The following is a 27,992-nucleotide window of genomic DNA, read 5'->3' on the forward strand; positions in this document are numbered from 1 at the left end:
TTAATATTCATATTTTATCAATAAGATGAAATATAAATTGAATATAAAATTTGGCTACTAACAGCGAAAAAACATCCAACAAAACCGGGTAAGTGATGGAAAATGAACTGTGACAGGGAGTCACCATACCAATACAACAACATACCACTCCAAGTCAACTGTGGAAATAACAACCAACACTACAATATCAACTAACTTCTTACAAAATATCTCTTTCTCTTCTTATTTTTGAAATATATTTTGCAAAAGATACGGGTTTAAGAAGCCCATTATATTTCTTACAATATAAACTACTGAGAATTTCAAATGGACACAAGTTTTCTAAAAACTTCATACACTGTGACATAAATAATCATTACAAATACATTCAATCACTACCAAATTTTAATAATTTCATGAATCAATTAACAATGGCACATTAATTATTGCACAAACAACACTTTTATAAACATTATTGCAGCATAAAATTACAAATTTTACTAGGTATTTATATAATGGAATGGATTATAAACGCCTCTCCTTTCATAAGTCCATATTTAATACTCACAAGTCATTAGTTAGCATTCACAAGTCAGTAGTTCTAGTACTCACAAGTCAGTAGTTAAAAGTACTCACAAGTAGTTAAAAGTACTCACAAGTCAGTAGTTATTATTACTCACAAGTAAGCAGTTAAAAGTACTCACAAGTAAGTAGTTATTAGTACTAACAAGTAAGTAGTTAAAAGAACTCACAAGTCAGTAGTCAAAAGTATTTACAAGTAAGTAGTTAAAAGTACCCACAAGTAAGTAATTAAAAGTACTCACAAGTCAGTAATTAAAAGTACTCACAAGTAATTAGTTATAGTACTCACAAGTCAGTAGTCAGTGCTCACGAGTCAGTAGTTTGTACTCTCAAGTCTTTGTTTGGACATAAATATTCTGCTATTTTATGTAAATTACTTGTTCTATTATTTTCTCTCAAAATGGAATAATGGATACCACCCCCTCTCTCATTTTAAATGAATTTTACAATAGTGAGTGTGTATATAAAAAGTGCAGACATGTTTTGATTTCTTGCAAAATAATGTTGCATACATGTATAACTAGAAGAGGACAAACTTGATGTGGATTATAGATAAATGTTCTATTGTGTGAAGAATATATCTAAATTCTCTACAAGAGTCAAGAATTAAAAATAAATTACTGTACAAATAATAAAGTCCTTAGGAATAATCACATCCCTTCAAAAAACAGAATGCAGAAGTCTACAGCTTTGTAGCATCAGTGCACACAGGACAACACAATAAGAATAGCATGTAAATTTTCATAAAATACAGTCACTTCCATCATTTTCTGAATTTCATTATTTAAGACTGATTTATTTTAAATCACATTTTATTTTTACACTTTTTACTTACATGTATATTTAAAAGGTGAGAGCATCTTACACAAGAGTTCTCATCAACAATAAAAAGTAACTCCTACAACTTGTATAGATAGGGTGTTATACCATGCTTCTTCATATAATCTTTGATGTTATGTGTGTGTGTCATAGACTATTTGGCTGGGATGCTATTCCATTCACAGATTAGTACTTAGGCAAAGTCAGTCAGTGAAAGATGCTGACCATGTAGATAAACCACAAAGAATTTTAAAACACATAAAGTTGTGGAGTTTCCATGTAGTTATTTTTCACAAGCCAATCTTACCCTTACATCATATAACCACTGTGAAAATCTCACCCTTCCATCACACTACTGTAAAGTAAAGCTTATCTCTACAGCACTGTACAAATCTAATGTAACCAAACCTTAATGGCAAGTCTTTATATCCTATAGAAAATTTTCAAAAAAAAAACCCACGTCTTTTTCTCATAAGAAAAAATGATTCTATGTACAATGAGGGCAAGACTAGGCAAACATATTCCTGTACGTGGTATGTAAGTGTTTGATTTTGCTCAATGATAGGTTAACGTTTCTTAACAAAAACATTTAAACTATTAGCACTAAACTGAAAGCATTAGTGATGATAAAGTTGTATATAATGGAGCATCAAAAATCTCGAGAGCTTTTTCCTCTGTGAATCTTGCATATAACTGAAGGATGCAGATCCTTAACTGCTTCCTCTTAAGCTTACTCTAAAACTGTAAAAATCTGTTACGAAAATATTGTCCTTTAGTGAAACTTCCAGATCTATGGTAGTTTATCATAGCGCCACAATACACTTTACTTCAAAAACAAAGTTCTGCCAAAGTAAAAATGATACCACTGATTGTTTGCAACAGGCACAAGAGCAAAAATTTCTATGAGCCACATTGATCAAAACATCTCACAACTGGAATTGCAGACCTAAGCATGACATGCCTTTAAAATGAAATACATGTGGAGTTCACTTCACTTAGAATCAAACAACAATCATAAACAAATTTTAGTGTTGCAAACATAAATATTAAAAAAAATTTACTGGTGCAAACATAAATATTAAAAAAAATCAAGGTTAGTTTCTTCCAGTTAAAACTAGAGCTACCCTGTACCCTGAAATTATGGGAGAGGTGGAATTTCTCTTATAACATTATTTGTTACAGATTGCTGTAAAGTATATAATGAAAAACATAAGTATTTTCTTGATTTAACATTTTTTTAATAAGGATACTGCAATACTCTTACATCTTTTGGGATTTTTTACTTTAAAAGTTAAAAGACATAGTTTTTTTTAAATTTCACTTAAATTAAAGGTCACATGAAATAGGTTGCGACACACCTGCTACTTAGATGCATATATTGGCCAAGTTTGATGATTCTAGGTCTAATACTTTTCTAGTTATGAGCCGGACAGGATTTTTCCATATTTGGCTATAGTGTCTTAATTAAAGGTCAGAGCAACCTACTTTTAATACGCGACACACCTTCTACCCAAGATGTATCAGCTGACAAAGTTTGATAATTCTAGGCCTAATAGTATTAAAGTTTTGAGCCTGACATGAAAAAGCTTACAGACGGACGGACGGACATGAACGCTATAACATAATACGTCCCGTCTCAAGACGGGCTTATAAAAAGAAACCCTCTTGATCAACATTTTTCTTGTAAATTCACGTTTCCGTGATTGGTATCTCCTAGTCATTTCACAATGTCAAGTACTTGTAAAAATATGGAATCTACAGTAGCTTCGGAAAAAAAAAAAGAAATTCATTTATGGGGGATATAATGAAACAGATTTCAACAGTTGTAAAAAAAAAAATGATGTTCTTAAAATTTCCCTGCAACAATGCAAAAAATTAAAACTTACAAAATAAGACTAGATTTCATGAAAGATCATATATGATGATAACGTGCAAATGCTAAAATAGTACAGTGACTTCTCCATCTGAAATTAGGAAGACTAAGATCAGTTTGTCCTGAGACAACTTTTGTCAGCAAATTCACCACTTTTACAAAGCTACTGCAGTGGCTACATCTCCCAACAAAGACAGTATTTACACTGGGCAAATGCTGATACATGTACTATAAGAATAATGCTTAGGCCTCTCTGCAATAAGCTGAATTAACTATATGTTTTTGAAGGCATGCAGGAAGCTCCAAGAGACCTGTGTTATCTCTGGGATGGCAAGGATTTTCTCTCTTTTATATGGATCTGAAATATAAAATAATATATACATTATACAAGTATTTCCCCAGCAGTATGACTGTGTAGAAAGGTAAAGTAAAATATATGAATGTTTTATTTCACACACATTTTCAATGCTAATAGATGAGAATTACATTCCAGTCATCAATGATCAAGAGCTCAGTAGGAAATATCTATTTTAACATATGTTTTATGGAACTAACTACCAATTAGCAGAGAGAAAGACAGTAATGCTCCATCAGCACTACTGGGGAGGGGCTTACATACCTCACTGACAATCATCCAGTTTTCGTTGTTTGCCTCCACTAAAACTTTAATGTACTGAATTTTTCCAATGTCTTCACTAAACTTGATGTGAGCTAGTCCATCTTTAAATGTAGACACATTATAAAACCCTGTACCAGTTACAGTAAATCCTGCCTCCAGTAACACATCAGAAGGAGTGGTGGACTCCTCAGGTTTGACAAGTATGGATCCATTCAGCAAAATATCAGCCTTGTGGTCAGGGTTTCCAGTCCGGAACAAAATTCTGGGGGGAAAAAGATTAATGACTTAGTCCATGTACTAATCTTGAAACAGGCATTAACCACTGATAACTTCAGAGTATTCAACCCACTAAAACTGGCAACTTACCAGGATCCTTAACCTATCTTATACTTTGATCCATATGATACACAGCTTATAAGACTCCTTGCCTGCTTTTTATCTGATAAAAGCTGACCCTCAGCAAATACCTACTAGACTTGGGGGATTTCATGTAGCAGTATATGGAGAAAATGCAAAATATATACAATGTGTACAAAGTTTGGTGGTTTAAGAAGTTTACACATATTTGGCAATTAGGAAGTTGATTCACCATATAAATCATTTGTTGTTTAGCTGCCTATCCTCTGATAATCTCTACTATGTAATAGGTTTAGTATATTAATCTACATAGGACTCACTGAAAACGGGGGGGGGGGGGGGGGGGGGGGGGGGGTCCCACACACTCATCTTGTACAATATACATGCCTAATGCTAGACAGAAGGAAAAGATTTAACTTTCATGTACATGTGTGAGTATATGTGATTTTTCATGGGCAAATGAAAACAAGGTCTCTAGACAAGCACTAGTGAGATAAAAAAAATTCTTCCAATAGTTAGTTATCTCCTTAAATGTCAATTTACAACCTTCCAACCCCCTCCCCTTACATAAACAAAGTATCATGATTTAATGAATACTTACTCCTCTATATTAACAGGAGGTTGTAGCTTTATCTGAATGAAATCACCCTTGGCAGGTGTTGGGGCCCAGAAAACATCCTCTCCGATGTAGGCTTTCCTCAGTGTAAACTTCTGATAGGCTTTCAGTGTTGTGCTGAGCTCAGCTCCAGGATTAACGTGGGCCCTGTGTAACATCAGCTTTCCAAAATCTTTCTCCTATAGATTAGAAAATAAGTTTATTCTTGCTACATTTGTTATCCATTCACTATTCATCTTTAAATCATAACAGTTTCTAAGACTCTATTATTCACTAATAGTTGAAAGCAAGTCTAACAAATGAATAAGTTTTGACTATGTATGAGCAAAAAAAAAAACAACAAACAAACAAAAATATAAAGTAAAAAAAAATAAATGAGAACTACAAAATTACAACCCCCCCCCCCCCCCCCCCCCCCCCAAAAAAAACAAGAGTTTCCAAGTTACAGAACATTATACTCACTTTTAATTTCTGGACTTTTCCTTTGAGTGAGGAATGTGTCCCTACGTGCTGGAAGAGAGAAGGCTTATATCTCCGCCGCATTTCTCCTTTCATTCGACTGCAATGTTTCTAAATTTAAAACATTTCAAATTAGCAAAAAGATAACACAGTAAACACAACAGATTGTCTATGTCTATAATGAAGATCTTTTTCGAATGACTTACATGGTCTTTTTCTGGGTTACAGACTTTAACAGCTAGGAAATAATCTAACAACCAATCAATTGGCTTGTCCTGGTAAAACATCAGGAAAAATTCTACCACCACTGGCAAATCTTTGGATTTGAACATTTTACCTATGTAACAAAATAGTAATACATTACTTGATTTAATCTAATGGGTTCAGGAATATAATTATAAATTCATACAAGAATTTCAAACCCAGCTTACTCGGGAAGATTACCTATAAAACCTAATGTTGAAAACTCTAACAATATCCAGGTAGTGGAGCTCTGCTGTTCAGCAAAAGTTTTCATGATGGTGAAGTAGCCTGGCTTAGCTATAACATCATCTTCCAACTACACCATACATGTAAAGATATATAAATATGAGTTAAAGCCAACAAGAAACTTGGATCATGTAATCCTGATAATAATGCAATAACAAATAATTCATGCATATGAATGTTCAAATCAATCTAATATCATGCAAATCCATAAACACAACATTCAACATAAAATAAAATGTACTAAAGCAGTCCTAATGGGACTGATACCCCCTCAGTTATGTACGATGGAAACTGCTAAATTTTATTCAAACCAAATGTGCACCAAACCACTATCGAGCAACACATCCAACATGTATCATATGTGCATAATGGTGATTTTAAACTTTCTTAATATATGCTAAAACAGATCCAAATGCAGTACTTATCTAAAGTCTCTCATGCATAAAATCTACATCAAACACAGCATAGATGCATGCATGAGACAAAGCTTCCAAGGATTTACCATATGTTCAAGTTGGATTATGCTAAAATTGGGGGGAGTTGGTCGAGCATAAAATGTAGCTCAAAGGCAGCATGTGAAGCATATTTTACATCAGATATACCAGTGTACCAGGAGAGATCCAAGCACTGTATTTGACAGTCTCTGAAGCATAAAATTTAGATCATATGCAGCATCCATAGCATGCATCAAACTATCTACTGGGTATTCACAGATGCATCATACCTTTGAACTTGGTTTAAATATTTTTAGAGATAAGCCAGGAACTAATCTAAACACTGAACTGTCACTAGAGCATGAAATGTACAAAAGGGGCAGCATTTGAAGCATGTATCAACCTAAATATCCATAAACATTGAACTGTCCCTAGTGCATGAAATAAACAAAAGGGGCAGCATTTGAAGCATGCATCAACCTAAGTATCCATAAACATTGAACTGTCCCTAGTGCATGAAATGTACAAAATGAGCAGCATTTGAAGCAAGTATCAACCTAAGTATCCATAAATGCAGCATACTTGCAACCTTGGTTCAGAAGCCAGAAACTGACTAAAATCCAGATGGACAGACACGGTGATTCCAAAATAACCCCCACTCACCCAATATCACCATTTAAAAAACTTATTTGATAACAGGTATCTCTCTCTTTCTCATTTGACATATTTCAAATAAATTCTTTATGATTATTGAATCATTTTCAGTATTGTTCATATACAAAACAACTTACATGTGTATTACATTTTTTTTAAAATTATAAATAAAAAGAAAGAAAGAAAATAAATTTTAATTATTTAAAAACACTGCAGCTATTGGTTTGACTTTTTTGCACTGTAAAACTGATAATACATGATTAAGTTCTTTAAAAATCACTATTTTACTGACTTTCTACATAAGCCAAGTTACTGATTTTTACTTGTTTCTGAATAAAATAGCTGTGATTATGGCTAAACACAAAGCTAAAATATCAAAACAACAACATTAATTTCAAACAAGTTACAAAGTGTTTCGGATGTGTGGTGGGCAAGTTTACACACAAATGTGATACATGTATTGCTGTGACAAATAAATGTTAATCAATAACAACACGAACAGCACTCTTTCTCAGATCAAATAAATACCAATCATTAGTTTTACACAAATATATATATGCAGTCTATCACTACATTTTGCATGCATGTATGTTAGTACAATGTATACAGTAAGATCTCCCCTGTTATGTCACTGAATATGAATTTTATTTACCAAATTCTTTGTTAAGAAGACTTTGGCTGTAAGAAACAGAACTTGGTAACACTCATTATCCAATGACAACAGTTGGGATCCTATTTTTATCACATGTTTATACTAAGTTTCCCATTGTTAAAATTCTGCCCCACCACTAGTGTATCAAGATCTGCCTATACACCAATGCCATAACTAACAATGATTAATAAGGCATGCATAAGGCGCCAGGGTATTTCATGAAATCAATAAAATGATAATTTCATCCTCTGACATGGAAATCCCACAGTTTGTGACATTTGTCTACCATGATGTTCAATATGTTTATATAATTTATGAACTTCATAGACACTATACTATATACAATGAAAGTGATTTGGCAATTTAACCCATCATATTTGTCTGAGGAAGGGTAAATTCTCACATTTTGAATTTTAATAAATGCATCAAGGTTTTATCCTACTGACTGAAATAGTAAACATGTGATAAATGTATGTAATTTATATTAAAAGAATAACTCAATTAGAAAAATGAATATGAAAGAAAAAAGTAAAGAGAAACTTGTGTGGCACATTTACCAAAACTCTTCGATCTGAAACATTAATAAACATTCCCGAAAATAGCTAAAAGTATTCCAACAAAATGCAAATATATTTATACACATATCATTCCAGTGTCTTGTTAACACCATCAGCAATGATAACAACACGTACATAATTCATCTATAATAGGCTTCCTGACAGGGTGCCGTAATATTGGAATAGACCATCTTTATTGAAAAGTGCTTTAATTAACTTAGTTTAGTTTACTACATCATTACAGTAATATGAAATCAAAGATCAAGACCCTCAGAAGTGTTCAAGCTTTGAATAGTTCCATGCTTTGTTTTTCAAATGGCTGATGTATTAGATTTTCTCGATCAGTAATTGTGAAATGGAATAAAGAAAGACACTTGTAGGAATGAAATACTAAAATGACAAATGCTTGGTCCAAATATTTACCTGTACATAATAAATGGCTTTACTCCTTGCATACATCATAAGGAAGGAAAAATCCAGGTTCTGTTTGGTCCGCCATCTGTTACAAAAGAGATGTGTGAAAAGTTAACAACATACACAAAAGTCACCTTACCCATATATATTTTCTAACAGGCTTCATATTTAATATAATATAAACATGACAATGAATTCAGAACAAGCTTTGAGTTACCAGAAACAATATTTATTTTCTCAGTCATTGCTTGTACAATTTTTGATTTGATTACAATTGCCCACTTAGTATACATGGACAAAATATTCAGTTTTGAATAAAGCTGAATCACTAGCTATAATATTACACTTATGTATGTTAACTGGATTTATGGCATTGATCACTGTTCGTTATCTTCACATTTTTTACATTAATGCCATTCAAAATGGCAATTTCACCTTTTTTTTTGGTTTGAATCTGCACAAAATGCAAGCTCTCCAAAATGAATAATAGATTATTGATGATTAATACAAACAAATAACAGAAATATTGATGATACTGTTACTTAACATGTATCAAGGCATTAATTCTCCATTAACCTTTAACTTCTGTGTTTCATTCTGTTCTTGACCTGACATGAAGCCTTCATTAAGATATGAAGCCCCAAAAGTCAGGCCCAATGTATAAAGTTGAAAATTGACAAATAACAAGTCTCTGACAAGACCATAGCTCTGCTGGTTATTCTGATATCATGAAAGAGAAAAGCAGCACCTGGAAATTAGAATAACAATAAATATTCAGCAAGGCAGCAAATGGCATCAATTAGGATGTATATTATCACTTGTGTTATGCAGGCACTCACCCACACACTCACAAGAGCATAACTATATCCCTCCAACTTTGTTGCAAGGGGAAAATAAATAAATTTATCATAGTAAAGTCAACTTGTGTACCAGATCATATTGAAATCAGACCAAAACTGTAGGAGGAGTAGCATTTTGAAAAATTGTTCATGGACAGACAGACAGACAGATGACAGACTCCTTACTAATACATAAGCTCTTCTGGTCTCTGACCAGTAAAGCTAAAAATCAAATGGATCAAAACTACATGTTCTTGATTTTCTGGGCATGAAAATTAATTGCATTGTACAGAGGGTAGGTTTGAATTAAAACAGATTTTGATGATTGATTCTGACCACTTACTTAACCCTTTCTTTAGTATCACCATATGTCTGTTTGATATTGTTAAAGTCTGGATAAAACTCAGCAGGGGGAGCTATAACTTCTAGAAGACCACTCTGTAACTCCTCTGGAAATCTGCAATGTACATATCATACAAAATACTGTAAAAGCAGAAATATTCGTTGGGGATTTAATTTCATTTATTTCGTTGTTAACAATTATCAACGAAATTAAATTCCACACGAAATTTTTATATGACTATATATTGAATAGGGTAACTTTTGAAACAACGAAATTTTATGCCCACGAAACCTTTTTAGATGACAAAAGAACGAAATTTTATCCCCAAGAAAATTTGTGTTTCTACAGTAATACAGACTATTTCTTTTTAAATTATGATAATGAATATATTCACAAGCATTCACAATGGAAGATGGCAATATTTCTATTTTACCTAGTGGACACTTATATTGACAAACAGGACAGATCTCAGTTCTCGTCAAACTTCAAATTTGTCATTTGCACCATAAAATAAAAATATCAGAGAATTTAATTTTCTTCATGAAATTTGGTCCTTTGCAAAATGAAATTCCAGTACATGTATGTATACAGTGCCTTACAAAAATTAGGTAGGATAGAAAATGATTCTCTATTTTTCACTCTTATGCCTTTTAAAAGTCGCATTCTTTCATTCAGAAAACTATATATTATTGGAAAGCTTACAAGTAGGTCTTTTTTAGCCCAATGGTTCTTTCCATGTAAAACTTTGATACTCTATTGTAGCCCCACCATACCCCAACCATACCCCTGGGGGCAGAATTTGAAGAATTCAGAATCTGCACTATGTCAAAAAATCTTATATATGTTTCAGCTTTATGGTTCTTGAGAAGAAGAATTTTTAATGACCCCACCCTATTTTTGGCCTTTTCTTGATTATCTCCCCTTGGAAAGGGACTTGGCCCTTCATTTGAACAATTTTGAATTCCCTTAACCCAAAGATGCTTTGTGCCAACTGTGGTTAAAATTGGCCCAGTGTTTCTTGAGAAGTAAAAAATGTGAAAAGTTTTTAGAAGGATGACAGGTGATCAGAAAAAGCTCACTTGAACTTACAGCTCAGGTGAGCTAAAATAATTTTGTTTTCATACTACGAGGCTGAGGTTTATTCCTGGACATCGTAAAGTATCATCTGACATGTCCTAGCTATCATGTAACTGGCCTATGTCCTTGCCAACTGAATGTTTTGTGAAACAGTTGTCAGACTTACTGTTTTTTCAGACCTTCAGCCACTTCTTTGACATACCGAGGGTCATTAGGCTAAAACCAAAAGAAAGAATATCAGTATATTTCTGTTTGAGTGGGGAAAAAATTAAATGGTTTACAAGAAAACACCTTTATAATGTAAATTTACAGTAATAAAATACCATCAAAACATTAACAGAAATTTATCCTTTAATTTTAAAACTGACTGTTCTCTTTTTATATCATGAGCTTTACAAATACAAAATCAGGTAATTTAAAACCATTGTTTATATCTTATAACAATCTTTTATCTCTTGTTCAAAGTTTCTTTAATCTCAACCAGGAAGTCCTTTATCAGCAAACAGAGATGAACACACCTCGGCCACAAAGACTATGATCAAGCACTCCTTCCTTTCCTCAGGTGACATGCCTTGAACCAATGATTTAACAGTTTGTTGTAGGTAGCTGCTCTTATCACGACGAATTGTTGGAATTCCAATCACAATAGATACTGTAAAATAGCATTAAAATGTCAAGAACAATCTTACAATGATATAAAATCTGCAATTCTTTTACTCAACTGCTTTCAAATATACATAACAAATGATAGGAATGATTTCCAGTGTTAATTTTGTTTGTAGTAACCATTTGCTCATGCAATGCAGTACATCTATCTATTACATGAAAAGGACATAGTGATCATATCTTCTTAAATAAGTTATTATCATATTTATAAGTCAAAGCTTCTGTTCTCTGAAGTGTCCTAGGCCTGTACATGTAATTGTTCCCTGACTAGGGTTTGCCATGCCCCCACAAGATTTGCAATTTTTATTTATTAATATTGAACATTTCTATATACAAATTAAAAACCCATACATATTTTGTTTGGCAACCAAATTAATTTCACTAATATTATCAACATAACATACATGTAGCAAATAAATTAAGTTATAACCAGAAGTCTCTGATGAGACCATAGCTCTACTGGTTTGTACTTAGAACAATAGCATCTGGACCTGAAACACATTTCACCTCTTATCAATTTGTATCTTTGTATGAAGTTTGAAGAAAAGATCTTGAATATTTTTTTAAAACTAAGATAAAGAATAGTGATTAAAGTCATTAGGCAGGTCAAGGTCAGAAAATTATGACTTGATTGAATACCACTCATCAATTTGTATCATTCTACGAAGTTTGATGAAAAATATCTTTTATATTAAATGCAAAAGGAGGAAAACTGGGGTCAAGGTAAGAAATTTATGACACAGATTAAAAGTTTTACCAGTATGTATCAGAGTGAAATTTTTGATAAAAATATTAAAAAGTTACTTTGAAACTGAGCAAAACACAAAATAGGAAGTCAGAGGAAAGGTCAAGGTAAAAAATTATGCCACAGTTGAATACTTCTCAACAATATGTATACAGTGGCGCCTCGTTTATCCGGACGCCTCTGTCCCCAACGAAATCGTCCGGATAAATGAATCGTCCGGATAAATGAATCACTTCTCAAAAAACACTCTCCAAGCATGTGTATATGCACATTCTTGTATCAAATTTGACGGCAAAGAAAAGAAACTTTAATATTTTTGTGATTTGTTTTTATTTTATAGTTTTAAAAGGAGTAATTAATTAAAGAAGAAATATATTAAAATGTCATTTACACAATAAGAAATGGATAATAGGCAATTTTATGCTGAGACCTCCGTTTTAAACAAAGTGAATTTTATTCGCCTTCTCATTGGCATGTGACTTCATGGGCTGATCAAATTTTTTACCTGCTGTTGTTTTATTTCGTCATATATTATAATCATTGAAGCTCATGTGATATGACAAAACTGTTCAGCATCATCATTGAAAATGTTCAAATATAAATTAACCCTGTATATTTCCCGTATTTTCATTACATGGGTTACTATAAAATTAACTGAACACTGCAAGCAAACTCAGGCATGTGCAATCAGTGAAAGTATTGAAGACATCCAACGTAAACAAAGCCATCTTCATGATTATCAATATTTTTTCTGCAGACGCTAAGTTTGAATTTCGATCATTACAAAATACCTTGAAAAACGTAATCAACTTCTATACCTAACGCCAGTTTAATATTATTTTTCTAAAGTAATATACGTTTATAGACGGTAGTATATTGAATAGAAAGATATTTCTTTAATTATGTACCATTCTAAACTATCTTGTGGGAAAAAAGTGTTTTTAATGCATTTACGTTTTTAGAAATGGAAAATCGTATTTTAAACTAACACAATCAACATGATAAAGAGCATTACGAAATCGCTCATAATTCATTGTTCATTTTATTTACAACTCTTCAAAATTCTCATAAATTAACTGATGAATATACGGTTAACAATATGATTTTAAACGGATTTTTATTTAATTAATTCACAGTGTAAGCTAAATTCTTCGAGCTTCATAATAAAGGTTGATTTAATTGGGATAAACACACGCTAATTATAGACGCTATTGTTTGTAGGTCACACATAATTGCTTTCAATCCGACTGCATGGCCAATGTTTTTACAACAAATACCACTAGTGGTGATAAGTGTGAAAAAGTTTTTTTGAAAAATTACCGTCCGGATAAACGAGTCATTTTTCAATGAAGTATTACGTTTTGTAGTAGAAATCGACCGTCCGGATACGGAACGCGAATTTCCAGATAAATGAGACAAAATAACGTGGGAAAAATCGGTTCCCAAAAAAAATCGTCCGGATGGTGAAGCGTCCGGATAAATGGCGTCCGGATAAACGCGGCGCCACTGTAGTATGAATTTTGCTTAATATATTTTGAACAGTTTCTTTTAAACTGAGATAAACACAAAATAAGACAGATGGACTGACAGCTAGACAGAAGGATGGACATGACAAACACTATGTGCCTCAGCCATATGCATGTCAAGGCATAAATGAAAACACATTGTCAAATACAGCATTGTCAACTGTGCACTGGGCCTAAGCAGTATAACTGTGTTTCTTAGTTTAGTATACTTGGTGTTAGTTGTTTACCAGGATTTAATGAAAACAGACCAAAATTGTAGGAGGAGCAACATTATTTACAAGAGGCCCATGGACTTTGAAAATCATCCAAGTATAATCATGAGTTTCTCAAGTAATGGCCACATTGGCCCAACCTGGAACTGATCTGTCGACTCATGTGAGAAAAAAAAATTATGTCAGTGAAAACTCTGTTATCATTATCATATTCATACAGCTTGTTTCCTAGAAGTTGAGGAGTAATGAAGATAAGGTACACTGTTTATTATGTATGACCAACTTTGCCTCACCCTGGGGCCTGATCCCTAACTTGGGGGACATGAATATTATAATTTCTACAGAAGGCTTAGTTGTTAATTATAATCATACAAATGATTTGCCTGCTACTTGTCCATGAGCAAGGAGATGATTTTCAAAGATGTAATGTATTTTCAACATAAGACTAACTTAACCCAACCCTGGGCCCCACTGGATAATTTGGTCTGTAAATTTCTGTTTAATATTTACCACCAAATCTGTTTTGTGACAGCTGAAAGCTCGGTCTGAGACTTTGAGGCTTGCCAATGATGTGGGGGAGATACGTAAACAGACTGGGAAGCTGCAATGAATTCTCAGATGAAATGTTGCTCATGTTGCTTAGCTGTAAAGCCAGATCGGTTTGAAACATGCCTGCAATAGACCTACAAAATAAACAAAAACATTAGAGTAGCAGCAAATACTGTAAACATGGAATATAATTATAGAGGATATTCAATGTATTGTAGTTGGATATGAAATTAATTTCACAAGTGGGACAGGATTTTTTTTTTATTTTCACGAGAGCGAACCACGTGTTCAGGCTATAAGCAATCTTAAGAATGAGCTTCCAATGTGCCTTCCTGATAATGAATGGATAGAAATATACGGCAGAAATATTACTTTGTCTAAGTGACCTTGATAAAAGTCAATGCACAACTTCAGATCAAGCCATCTTTTCTTTACTATGGGCTTCTAATGTTTGTTCTTTACTAAGATAGAAAGTGACCTTGAGCTTCCAAATGGCATTTTTTAAGATCATAATAAACTCCTAGGTCATGAACAATCCATGTGTCAAGTATGGGCTGTCAATTTTTTTTTGGATACAAACTTATAAAGTGGGTAAGAATACAAGTTTTTCTACAAGTGACCTTAAACTTGCTAAAGGTAAAAGGTATAAAATATGTCATGACATATCCTTTGGTCATATGCAATCTTTGATGGATTAACAAGCATCCAATGCTTCTCTTTTAAAAAGTTATGGACCAGTCACAAATTTTACACATTTTCTGCAACAAGATGTGGCCAGGATAAGAATTATACATTTTTCTGCCAGTGACCTTGAACTTGTAACTGACTTAGGGTCAAGGTAAAAACATCTCTTCAGGTCATTTGTAATCTTTATGTATAAAGTTATGGACCAGACATAAAATATACAGGAATATTACAACTTTTTTCTGCATTGACCTTGAACTTGCCCTTATCACCCTCATTATTTATAACACACTATTCATCTTCCAAACGTCCTGTATATCATAGAACCAAATGCAGAGTGACCTAGAACATAAGCTACTTTAACTTCTGTTCTGGACTTTGTTTGTATCAAGAATCAAGTGTATCATGTTATGCATATGATGTCTTTGCAAATTTATTCAATAGTACTTATTTCAATAGTATTCCATACAAGTATGAGGCATAGCAATGGATTTTACAGTTGTGGTAGTATACAACTGAAATAAGCATTTGCCAACTTGTCATGATTCCATAGTTACCTGTTTGTTTGATTAGTTGCATGGATCACACCCTTTAAGATTTGAAGAAAATGACTGCGGAGTGTTTTTAAATCTGCCTCTCTCCTCTGGTTAACATGTTCTGCTAACTGTAATCTGTCTTGTATATCTTCCAGTCTACTAGAATCAGTCCTAGGGAATGGTACATCTATCAAAGTATCAAATTATATCTTTGAGCATGGCATCCTGGGTAAATTCTGGGAAAGGTCCCAACTCACACATAGAGACAACATACAAGCATGCATACAACATACTGCAACAATTATATAACGGCATTGATAAATCCAGTTAAATGATTACAAATTCAATTCAACACTCAAACACAATAAATTGTAATTTCTTAATAATAAAAAGCAGCTACAAATGTCATTAATTTTAAAATTTATCAATTGAAATATTCATAAATTATGACCACTACTAGCTAGGGAATCAAAATTAAATATTGTGGTAGACGATATTGGGATTTCATATCAGTAGTGATTAAAACCATTTTTTTTTTTTTTATTAGGCAAGGCCATCTTGAAAATATTTTCTGTTTGCCCTCTCCCAACTGTTGACTAAACATGGCTTGAAACAAAACTTTTTTTTTTTAAACCTCTAGGAAACGATTTTTTTTTATTCCGTAATTTTCACATCCTGTCAACAACTATTTTTATTTTATTAACACCATGACCTTCAATTTCAATAAAATTTGAAAATCTAGCACTGATGTTGAATTTTTCTTATACCTACCTACCGACTCAATTGTTTTATCCTGAGTTGGAAGAGGGCAAACATTTTTTTGAAGGTAGCCCATTGGATAATATTTTGTTTTTCTTAAGAAATAGCAACAGTATGTCCAGTTCAACCATTCACGAGAAGAAAATAAAAACATTTGACCTAAACAGACAGCTTACATGCACTATTAAAGAGATATAGAGAGAGACTTACTTTGTTTAGTTACAAGTGAGATCCAAAACAGAGGAATGATGCAAACAATCAGAATCAAGACCAGAACATTCTTGGGCTTTGCTCTCATTGGAATTCTCATCCACTTAATTCTGTGTTACATGGCACTAAGATTGACACATTCTTCTGACCTGAAATGAGCATATAATTTTTTTTACCACAATATAACATTAAATCATGAATTATTTTATATAGTTTATATATAGTTTTTATATATAGTTTTTGCCCTGTCTGTCTATCTGTCTTTCTGTTTGTCCGCAAAAACTTTAACATTGCCCATAACTTTTGATTGGTTGGAGCTATGGCTTTCATATTTCACATGTGTATTCCTTATGACAAGACCATATTTGACCTTTTGACCTTGACCTTGGATTTTGACCCAGTTTTGCAAAATTTTTCCAAACTTTAACCTTGGCCATAACTTTTGAACAATTGATGCTAGGGCTTTCATATTTCACATGTGTAATCCTTGTGAAAAGACCTTCCTTTGGATACCAACAATTCTGACCCTTTGACCTTGACCTTGCAGTTTGACTTACTTTTGAAAAACTTTAACATTGGCCATAAATTTTGAATGGCTGGTGCTAGGGCTTTCATACTTCACATATGTAATCCTTGTGACAAGACCTTCCTTTGGATACCAACAACTTTGACCCTTTGACCTTGACTTTGGAGTTTGAACAGAACCAACCCGACCCGAAAAATTTTGGAACCGTGACAGCCCTAGCCATAACTTCACATTTGTAATCCCTGTGACAAGACCTTTCTTTGGATACCAACAACTTTGACCCTTTGACTTTGACCTTGGAGTTTGACCTACTTTTGAAAAACTTTAACATTGGCCATAACTTTTGAATGGCTGGTGCTAGGGCTTTCATGCTTCACATATGTAATCCTTGTGACAAAACCTTCTTTTGGATACCAACAACTTTGACTTTGACCTTGGACTTTGACCTACTTTTGGAAAACTTAAGCCTTGGACACAACTTTTGAAAAGTTGTTGCTAGGGCTTTCATATTTAATATGTTTTTTCCTTGTGACAAAACCTTCCTTTGGATACCAACAATTGTAATCCATTGACCTTGACCTTGGAGTTTGACCTACTTTTGAAAAACTTTATGCTTGGTCATAACTTTTGAACGATTAGTTCTTCAGCTTTCATATTTCACCTGTATATTTCTTGTGAGAAGGCCTTTCCTTAGGCACCATTAATTTTGACCATTTGCCCTGGACATTGATGTTTGACCTACTTTTGAAAAACTTTAACCTTTTCCATATCTATTCAATGGTTGCTACTAGGGCTTTCATATTTCACAGGTATATTCCTCAAGACAAGACTTTACTTTGGGTACCAACATATTTGATTTGCATTTGAGAAAGTTTAACCTTTGCTTTAAGTTGCCATACGGGGGCATCAGTGTTTCACAAACACATCTTGTTTAATACTGTAACATGTATGGATTGTTGTCAATATGAAATAGAAGTCTCTGACAAGGTTGTTGGTTTACTGGTTTGTACTTTTAACAAAGGAAGAGATAAGTATTGGACTTGTAACCATGGCAACACCAATAACTAGAATTATGTTTCGAAGTTTAAACTCTGTGGCACGTTTTAATAAAATTGAACTAAACATGTAGAAGAAGCCTCTCTCAATAAATTCACAAAAATATCTACGTTTAGGACTATGGCAACACCGTTCATTGAAATATAAAAGAAATTAATAAAAATATGCATTTTAGTGTTGTCTACTTGTGTACCAAGTTGTACTGAAATTTAATCAAAACTGTTGGAGGAGGAGCATTTTGAAAAAAATTCACAGAAATTTCTATTTTTAGTGACTGTGGGGCAACACTGTTCAGCAAAGTAAGGTATACATCTATTTGTTGACAATATTTCAAATGGTACTTTTACAATGTACAGTTTTGGTCCAATTTCATAATACTTAGTACACAAGTAGACTACAATAAGATACATAATTCTGTATATGGTTTTTGATAGAAATCTTAACCATGCACTTAGTTTGTCTGCTAAACAGCCAGATGCAGAGAAGTTTTCAAGATGCATTTTACTACAAAAGGATCAATAGAGTCCCTTCCTAATAACTGAACTCCTGAAAAGGGGCCATGAATTTCACAATTTTGGAAGAGGCACCCTAGCTCATCATAACTATGCAGTCCACTTAGTTTGTCTGCTAAATCTACAAGGGGAGAGAAGATTTTATTTAAAGAATTAATTTATGCATTTTCACTATAATTATGATCAATACAGCTCTACTCTAACACCAGAGCCCCTGATCCTGTGACCATGAATTTCATAATTTTTGTAAAGGGCTCAATGCATATATCATGCTAACAGCTTGACTGCTTGATGCCCAGGAGTAAAGAAGATTTTTGAAGAATGCATTAATTTTGAAGGTTTTGGTCCCACCCCTCATTCTCCTGGGGGCAGAGATCATGAAATTCATAATTTTTGTTCCCCTTTTCCCATAGATGCTACATACCAAAACTGATTGACTGATCAGTGATTCAAGAGGCTTAAAATTGTTTACAATCATCACAAGAAGGATGATGGACAATGATGGCAGGAAACAGCAATAGATCTGACCTGAGTGAAACGGGTGACCTAATACAAGATTTTCCCATTTTTCAGATTTTAAATGGCGTCTTTTTTCTTTTTTTTTTTCATAAAATGGCTTTATTACACATACATGTATGTTCACTACATAACTCCAGTCATGGAATGAAGATTTTATTTAGATTTCAATTTTGAAGTACTAATGTGACAGAGAACAAAGAATTTAACTTCCAGAAATTTCAATTGGAATCCCAATAACATCAGTGTGGACAATACCCTGAACAAATAATTTTATTAGTCTAAGCCTATACTTAACTGTCAATGTATCTGTGAGAGAATGCTATAGACACATGCTTTACCATGCAGCCACCTTAACCCATGGAAAAGTGAACTGCCTATATAGGCAGTTATTAGGCAGTTCTTTAGCAGTTTTGCAAATTTTAAGCAGTTTTCAAACAGTTTCAGGCAGTATGGCTTTTTCTGTTCTTTTGTGACTGCTAGTGCCTTTGGAGTAAACAGTTTTCCTTAGCAGTTTTTAAGCAGTAATCAGTTTCCCTTGCAGTTATATCTTGGTCGCCTATGCTTAAAGAGAAGACAATTTTCCTAAGCAGTTTTGTACACAGTTTATAAACAGTTTCCCTGTACAATTTGATTGGGTTCAAGAGAAATTTTAATGTTGGGCTCAATGATCAACAAATATAAACATCAGGAACCCAACAACAGACTGCCAATTGAAAATTTAATTTTTGGCTGCCATGTTGGACAAATGTTGGACAAAGGGTATAAAGCATCATGAAGAGGGAGCCTGCTGGCCACAAAGCTTTTAAATTAGATTCATTGAAATAATGATGTAGACATTTAACAGTTGTTAAGTACAATATATTAATTAATTTGTGGCCTTGAATAGAGAGATATAAATTACATTATTTATGTCTATATGTTTGAATCATATTATGATGTTTCTCATAATTCCTTTCCGTTTACAGTTTTAGAAGAGGAGTGGGACTTCTTGCATACCCATATTTTTGTGATTCTTTCAAGAGAACAACTTGGATCAATGGATGATCTATTAACCCTTATAGCAATTATAATTACCAAAACAGTGCCGATTGAAATATTATATACTTTTGTGGTACACGGATCAAAAAAACTGACAACTGAAATTGTTCAAAATTGAAACCATACAGCTATTCGAAGATGTGCACCTTAATTATTACAATAGCAGTGCCATAGGACAGATCTACAGAAATGTGTCAATTAATGCACAAATTTAAAGTAAAAATACAGCTGTTGCTAAAGTTCTTTGATGATATAATTGTGATCCATATTATTATTATCTCTTTTATTATTTTTTTTAACTTTTCACTTATGATTGTTTGGATAAAGTAAATACATGTATTTGCTGTACTTTTGACTTTTTCCTTTAGTGTTGAATCTTGTTGAACATTATTTATATGCCCTGGGATATACAAGATTTCTTACTAGTCAGTGAGTATAATTGCATGGTTGAACTTGTGTATGTAAATAAGGTACATGTATTAATTATTAGTTACACTGATTATATTAACAGACACATAAAACAGTGTTTGATACTTTTTAAACATTCATCTTAGCAATATCTAATTGTTTGACTGTGTTATACAATTGTACAAAATACAATAAATTAAATGCAACAAGCATTTCTGATATAGGTAGATCTATTATAATTGCATATTATTTCAGGCTGGATAATGGAAAATGTCCTCCTGTCTAATTAATATTTATGTTGCAAAAGGGAAATAGATAAGCAGTATATATCGGAAACAGTTTACTGGAAGTCCACTAGCAGTTAGCAAAAACTGCCTAAATAACTGCCTATGAACTGCTAAGAAACTGCCTATGAACTGCTAAGAAACTGCCTGTAAACTGCTTGCAAACTGGTTACGAACTGGTAAGGCTAAGAAAACTGCTTATACATGTTATAGATTACAAAAGGTTTGAAAGCAATTTGTTTATCCATTAGCAGTCTAGGGAAGGTTAAGTAACTGCTCCAGAACTGCTAAAAAGTTCAAACTGTTATTAATAAGACTAAGAAACTGCTAAATAACTGCATGCCTTCCACTTTGCCATGGGTTATTACATGTACAATTCATTATCAAATTATATCATTTAAAATGTCACAATAATTGAAACATTCTACAATTTTTTTTCCCTATAATAAATAAATATTGGTAAGGCTAAAGTACAATACTTTTTAATTTATACATGTATTCAAAATGCAGGAGAAAATTTAGAGACATAAAAATGACTTTAATGTAATAGACATGTGTATTGAGAATTCATCACAGTCATGATACCTGTATCCTTAATCAATTTAAGAAAATGCCAGACTCAGCATGCTTGAAACTTACCAGATTTACAAAGCACATGTATATAAACACTAAAATAGTTGTTGTGTGAGGTAAGAAAGGGTATCCAATTTCACTTTATCTAAAGTATATACAGATAGAAGCAATATTGAGTTACATTCAGAGTCTGAGGTTTAGCATGCATTAAGCGTATAATTATCTACTTAACTGGTACTTATGAAGATAAAATTTATATTGACATTTTATAGAAAGTTCAGCAACATTTATGAAGTGTATAAACTAACATATGGCCCTAGCCATAACAAAATAAATCATGATGATTTCAATATTCATTTAAAAACTTGCATTTTAGTAAAACAGAAATTTTGCCCAAAATGAAAGAGAGACTTATATCTTAATAGTTGTAACATTAAGAACAAGAGGCTTATGGACCACAATGCTCACATGAGTCATCTTGGTCCTGCTTTTCTTCAGAACATAGGCCCCAACCTAGCCCCAGGGCCTTGACTTGAACAAACATGAATCTACACTGCCTGAGGATGCTTGCATATATACTTTAAAATATGACTAATTGTGACCATATTGTTCTTTACAAGATTTTTAAAAAAGATTTTTTCTTCGATTCTCTATTGTTGCCCCATCCTACCCAGGGGTCAAAAACTGGAATCTATACAACCTAACAATAATTGCATATTGACATTACTAATCATGACCCTATTGTTTGTGAATGAAAGACTTTAAAACATTTTTACCTATAAATACTTCCGCGTTAAACTTTGATCCCCTATTTAGGTCCCTTCCTACCCATGGGAGTGATTGTTTGAATATTAAAACTAGAATACCTTATTAATATCACATATCATGGTTTTGCTCTAGAAACCTGAGAAGTTTTTTAAGTGGATTTGGAATTTTTACTAGCCAAAAAAAAAAACAAACTAGAAATATGTCCATAGGACATGAATGCCCTGCCGAGGGTATATTAGAAACACAACATTTTAACACAAATTGAGAAAAGTGAGGTCAAGGTCAAAGGAAAGGTCAAGGTCAAATATTGTTGATGCAGTTGAAAATGTTACATCAGTATGTATTAGCATATGAAGTTTGATAAAAATATTAGGAATGGTTTCTTTAAAACTGAGCTAAACAATAATTTAAGAAATGTGAGGTCAAGGTCAAAGCAAAGGTCAAGGTAAAAAAATATTGATGCAGTTGAATAGCTTTCATCAGTATGTATCAGCATATGAAGTTTGACACTAATTTAAGAAAAGTGAGGTCAAGGTCAAAGGAAAGGTCAAGGTCAAAAAATGTTGCTGCAGTTGAATAGCTCTCATCAGTATGTATCAGCATATGAAGTTTGATAACACTATCTTGAATGGTTTCATTAAAACTGAGCTAAACACTAATTCAGAGGTCAAGGTCAAAAGAAAGGTCAAGGTCAAAAAATGTTGATGCAGTTGAATAGTTTACATCAGTATGTATCAACATATGAAGTTTGATTACACTATCTTAAATGGTATCTTTAAAACTGAGCTAAACACTAATTTAAGAAAAGTGAGGTCAAGGTCAAAAGAAAGGTCAAGGACAAAAAAATGTTGATGCAGTTGAATAGTTTACATCAGTATGTATCAACATATGAAGTTTGATTACACTATCTTGAATGGTATCTTTAAAACTGAGCTAAACACTAATTTAAGAAAAGTGAGGTCAAGGTCAAAGGAAAGGTCAAGGTCAAAAAATGTTGATGCAGTTGCATAGCTCTCATCAATATCTATCAGCATATGAAGTTTGATAAAAATATCTTGAATAGTTTCTTTGAAACTCAGCTTTGAACAGAGCTAAACGCAAAGTGTGACGGAAGGACAGACAGAAGGATGGAAGGACGGAAGGACAGAAGGACGGACATGACAAACACTATATGCCCCGGCCATATTCATGGCGGGGCATAAAAAAATTCTGCTTGCCCAGATTCAAAATTTTTGTTGTATCATTTTATTCCATTTACATTTCATAATGAATTGCTCTTTTCATATTTCTTCCGTTTATTTTCTCTTTTTGTACTTTCTTCTTGAGTCTTTTAATAAATCAATAAACAGAGAAAATATTTAAGTCTGAATTTAATCAAATGCACAATCATGCTATAGATACCTTATAACGAGATAGTATACATTATTTGATTCTTTTTCATTGCTAGGGGATTTAAGGGCAAAACTTGGAAATTCACTAGCCTATTGGGCTACTTCTAAAACAATTATTACTACTACTAGCCCACACCAACTTTAACTAGCCTTGGGTCTCAGGCTAGTGAGTTTTCGTGTAGCTGCAGATCTGTAGCTGGTGGTCTGAAAAAAATTGGGATGGATGACCAGAGAGCTACAGTGCAACCCACTGAAAAAAAGTATATTTATTGTGCACAAAAAAGGGCGATGTTTCTCGATTTATTTCTCCATATATATCAAAGTACCATCTCAAAATATTACAAAACCATGTGTTCCTAACACATTTTTTTTAATCACTACTTCCTCAATAAAACATTTCCCAAAACCGTTGTTAATAGCCTTCCTGGAACTGAAAATGAGACCATCGAGAATTTCGATAATAATTTAAACAAACTTGATAGATCTAAGGTTGCCTGTGTAAAAATAACTAAATAATAATGGCTTAGAAGTTCTTGATAAGAAGATTTTTAAAGATAAAGTCGAACACAGATATCTCTAATACCATGGATATGTTGAAGTGATCAGAAAGTCCTAACCACATATTTCATAAGTATTTTACCCTTGATATCCCGAACCCTCTGATATCTCCAAGCTTTTTCTCGGCCCAATTGAGTGCGAGATTACAAAGTTTGACTGTATTTCCTGTATGATCAGGTTCTTTCGGATATATAGGTTTTCGTTTTACCCTGTCTGAGTTTAAGGTTGGAATGATTATTAAAACAGCTCTGTCTTAGGGTAAATCACATAGTACTTAAATTTTCTCTTATCTAGAGACGGGGACTGGGTAAGGTACTATTTGCACCATGTTTCTCCCCTAGGTTTCTACTTGAAAGATAAGAACAGGGCATCTCAATCTTCTTCAGATTTACTACATCCAGAACTTAACATCAATTCCCTAGGATACTTGCCATGTGTTGCCAATGTAGTAAAATAAACGGGCAGATAATTCTAATCTACACATTTTCTATGAATAATCCAGAGTTCTGAATGTCAGTATGGCATGTAAATTTGAAGTGAGAAAAGAAGGTTGAGAAATGAGTTGAATTTTTGTCTTTAAAGACCCAATTTTTTTACCGTACGGTTACCTGAGGAGGGGGAGTGGTCTTGGTAGTACTGATGTTATTTACCTGGAGAGCCCCAATACTCAAGATGTCAAAAATCCCTATACACGCTGCATTACACAGGAAGTCCGGCTTTTGATAATCAGGGTCAACATTACGCATTTTGTGCATAATTTTGAGTGAAAATATTTAAATAAATTATGTACTGAAATATAAAATTTGTAGACTTAGCGTTTTCGTCGATATCTTTTGAAAAAATAAAAGACATATCTTTTTTAACAATCGTAAAATTAAAAAAAAAAACCGCGTGAAAACTATAAAGCAATCATATCAATATTTTAATCGCCAATAAAAAGAAATTATTATAAAATATTAAGTGTGAATATTGAAATAAAAGATTCCACTTATTGTGTGGACATTTGCCACGATCAGAATATTATTTACTTTTCTGGCGAACAATGGTGTCCAAATATTCGCCATTTCCGAAGGTCCGTGTACTTATGCCCTGTTTACAGGTTTGGATACAAAAAGAATCTTTCGTAATTCATGGCGTTAGATACAAGATACTTTATCTATATTAGTATAAATAGCTTTTCTTATTTAATCCATTGCATTTTGTTATAATTTTCAAATGGTGGGGAAGGGATCGATTGTTTTACAATTACGGCGAATTGAATTTCTGTGTACCCGAGTCAAAGGTCGACAAGGGCATTACGTACATTCTTAAAATCAAGGCACAGGTTGAATAAGGGGCTCCGAAGAATTATCGGTCTGTGCTGCTACAGAAACTTTTTCTCTCTCCGAATCTCAGTTAATGAAGGAATATATGGCTTGAATATCCGCTAATTTTTCTTCGAAAAGTTCTATTGTTTCTTCGAAAAGTTCTATTGTTATCTTGGACGTCATATCGCTAACAAGTACAAAATAGCAGTGGAAATAGAAAAAAAATCACGGAAGTCACTGTTTAATTATCTACTCTCAATTATTTTTAAAAAATATAATTATCAACCAATATAACAGCGATATGATTTTTTTTAACCAGAGTGTATACAAAGCGACCTTTCACGCGGTACATAAAAGTGTTTGACGTGTGTCGAGGTAATTGTTTTCAAGACATGCAAACTCAGATTATCAGGTAGCCCACGTAGCTGGCCCGTCAATCAAATCAGAAGCTATTGTTTTTTTAATGATTGACAGGCGGTATAATATTCATCTTGAATTAGGTAGATTTTGGGGGCGTTAACATAAAATTGGGTGTTTAAATGGATTACTGTTTAGAGTAGAAGCATATAAAAGCTCAAAAAGGTTCGTTATGATTAATTTGGTAGTTATTTTCAGTGTAACTCCTTTTCTACTCCTCAAAATTGTTTTGGATTGTATGTATCCACTTCAATTTGCTATATTAACTATATGGAACATATTCTAACTGTGGTGGGAGCTTGTCCCAAGACACATTTGGATTGTTCTTGTCACTATTACCCCTATTAGCCAACCCAATACTATTGAAGATGAAAAGTACAAGCATATCAGGTTGGGCACACCCCACCAAATGGTCATTTATCCCCCGTTTGGTGGACAATCTCCCATATCGGAGACGTATTTTACTGACCATTTGGGAAAGAAAAATGGCTGTGTTCAATTCTATAGAATGGCGTGGAATGGCGCATAATTTTAAACCATGTGGAATAAAATATCTATATTTATCGGTGTTCTGAGTGAAAAAAATCGGAAATTCAATATGTAATTTTTTGCGCAGAGTCGTTCAAAAATTTGACAAAAAACGTCACGTACGTAAACAAGTGAAACGTTTCTCAGTTTTTACTTAAAAAGAAAATTCCCTCCTTCTCCAACTATGCTGCACCTGTCAATTATGTTCTTTACTTTATATTTCAATTATCCGGGCAACCAGTCAAATAATGCAAACCAATAAAAACGATGATCTTTTTTAACCTGGTCAAAAGTCGGATTTAACTACGGAGGCACATTTGTGTTGATTTTCAATTAGGAAATCAAAGGAAAAATAAGTTTTCGCCGTTATTTGATATATTTTGTACGTAATGGCTTTGTTCTTTATAAAAATAGTAAATGAAGTTAGATTATGATATAATTATTGTTTTAAAACGATGTACTTGGAACAAAAACAAGAATAATTGTAAAAGTCACTTTGTAAATCTTTTATTGAAAATTATTTATCAAATATATTAAATTCATCAGTAATATACATATTAAACCACAAAAGGTCGCATGGAATATGGAACTTCATCCTAAAAGAAAAATAACAACAGATATTACGTTCAAGTCTAGAAAAAATTAAATTTATAGCATTAAGTGGCCACCATACCAGTAAAGTAATGAGGAGCTCGTGTTTAACGGGATTTTATGGAAATAAATATTGACGAAGATCCAAAAAGCGATTGAAATTTAACTTATCAAGAGTTAAACCACTGGATAAAATAGAATTTTTATCCTACTAGACACAATCAAAATTTTTTTGATCGATTGATAACGAAGTTAGGCTGTTACGGACAACTATGGGTATCGTTTTCAGGAAGTTATGGAGAAATTGCACATGGAAAATCGACCGAACTGTGTAAATTGTGCAAGGAATATGTTCACTAAAATTCCCCAATGCCTAAGTAAATGCGCTTTTGCTTTAATTTAATAAAATTTGGAATAGAATAAAAAAGTCCACCATTTGGTCAGTAAAAGTCGTCTCCGATACGGGAGATTGTTCACCAAACGGGGGATAAATGACCATTTGGTGGGGTGTGCCCAACCTGCATATATCAATATGGCCTTCAGTTACTCCAACTTATGGGTAAGTTAAGTGCTTAACTGTAAAGTAATCAGCTTACGAATATTATGTGTACACGTGGAAAAAATATCTTTGATAAAAAAGTCTATATTCGTTTATGAAAATCTATCAGTCTATATGGATATATTTTTCAAGGGGTCATAGATAAATATTGTGACTTACGATGGCAGTTTGAATATTATGCTTCCTGAAGGAGGGACTGCAGATGAAATTACTTTTTCTCACCAGACAGTAAACGAGACTAACACTGGCGAAAATTTTTCAAGCTAGTAATGTTTCAACTAGATCTATACTATTGCTGATGTGTGAA

At 33.1% G+C, this 27,992-nt stretch overlaps 1 protein-coding gene across 1 annotated transcript; it reads right to left on the minus strand.

The window, feature by feature from the left end:
- On the minus strand, positions 1-27,973 carry LOC133192044 (alpha-1,3-mannosyl-glycoprotein 4-beta-N-acetylglucosaminyltransferase B-like). The gene is made up of 14 exons (XM_061327887.1): positions 27,845-27,973; positions 16,651-16,799; positions 15,703-15,868; positions 14,423-14,595; positions 11,282-11,415; positions 10,930-10,979; positions 9,687-9,800; positions 8,514-8,589; positions 5,749-5,863; positions 5,511-5,641; positions 5,308-5,415; positions 4,831-5,024; positions 3,873-4,134; positions 1-3,611 (listed from the first exon to the last, which is right to left on the minus strand). Exons 2-14 carry the CDS (start codon positions 16,748-16,750, stop codon positions 3,570-3,572), a joined length of 1,665 nt encoding a protein of 554 aa, XP_061183871.1. The 5' UTR covers positions 16,751-16,799; positions 27,845-27,973; the 3' UTR covers positions 1-3,569.
- Positions 27,974-27,992: the final 19 nt, after the last annotated feature.

The sequence above is a fragment of the Saccostrea echinata genome, unplaced genomic scaffold (genome assembly GCF_033153115.1).
Source record: "Saccostrea echinata isolate AGI-Se365-2 ecotype Australia unplaced genomic scaffold, CSIRO_AGI_Sech_v1 ptg000025l, whole genome shotgun sequence".
Classification (NCBI taxonomy): domain Eukaryota; kingdom Metazoa; phylum Mollusca; class Bivalvia; order Ostreida; family Ostreidae; genus Saccostrea; species Saccostrea echinata.

Coding starts and splice junctions, on each gene's coding strand:
- LOC133192044 (XM_061327887.1), bottom strand. CDS start 16,750: ATGAGAATTCCAATGAGAGCAAAGCCCAAGAATGTTCTGGTCTTGATT. Junction 5,642..5,748: donor TTCAACATTAGGTTTTATAG/GTAATCTTCCCG, acceptor TTTGTTACATAG/GTAAAATGTTCAAATCCAAA. Junction 4,135..4,830: donor CCTCCTGTTAATATAGAGGA/GTAAGTATTCAT, acceptor TTTTCCCCCCAG/AATTTTGTTCCGGACTGGAA.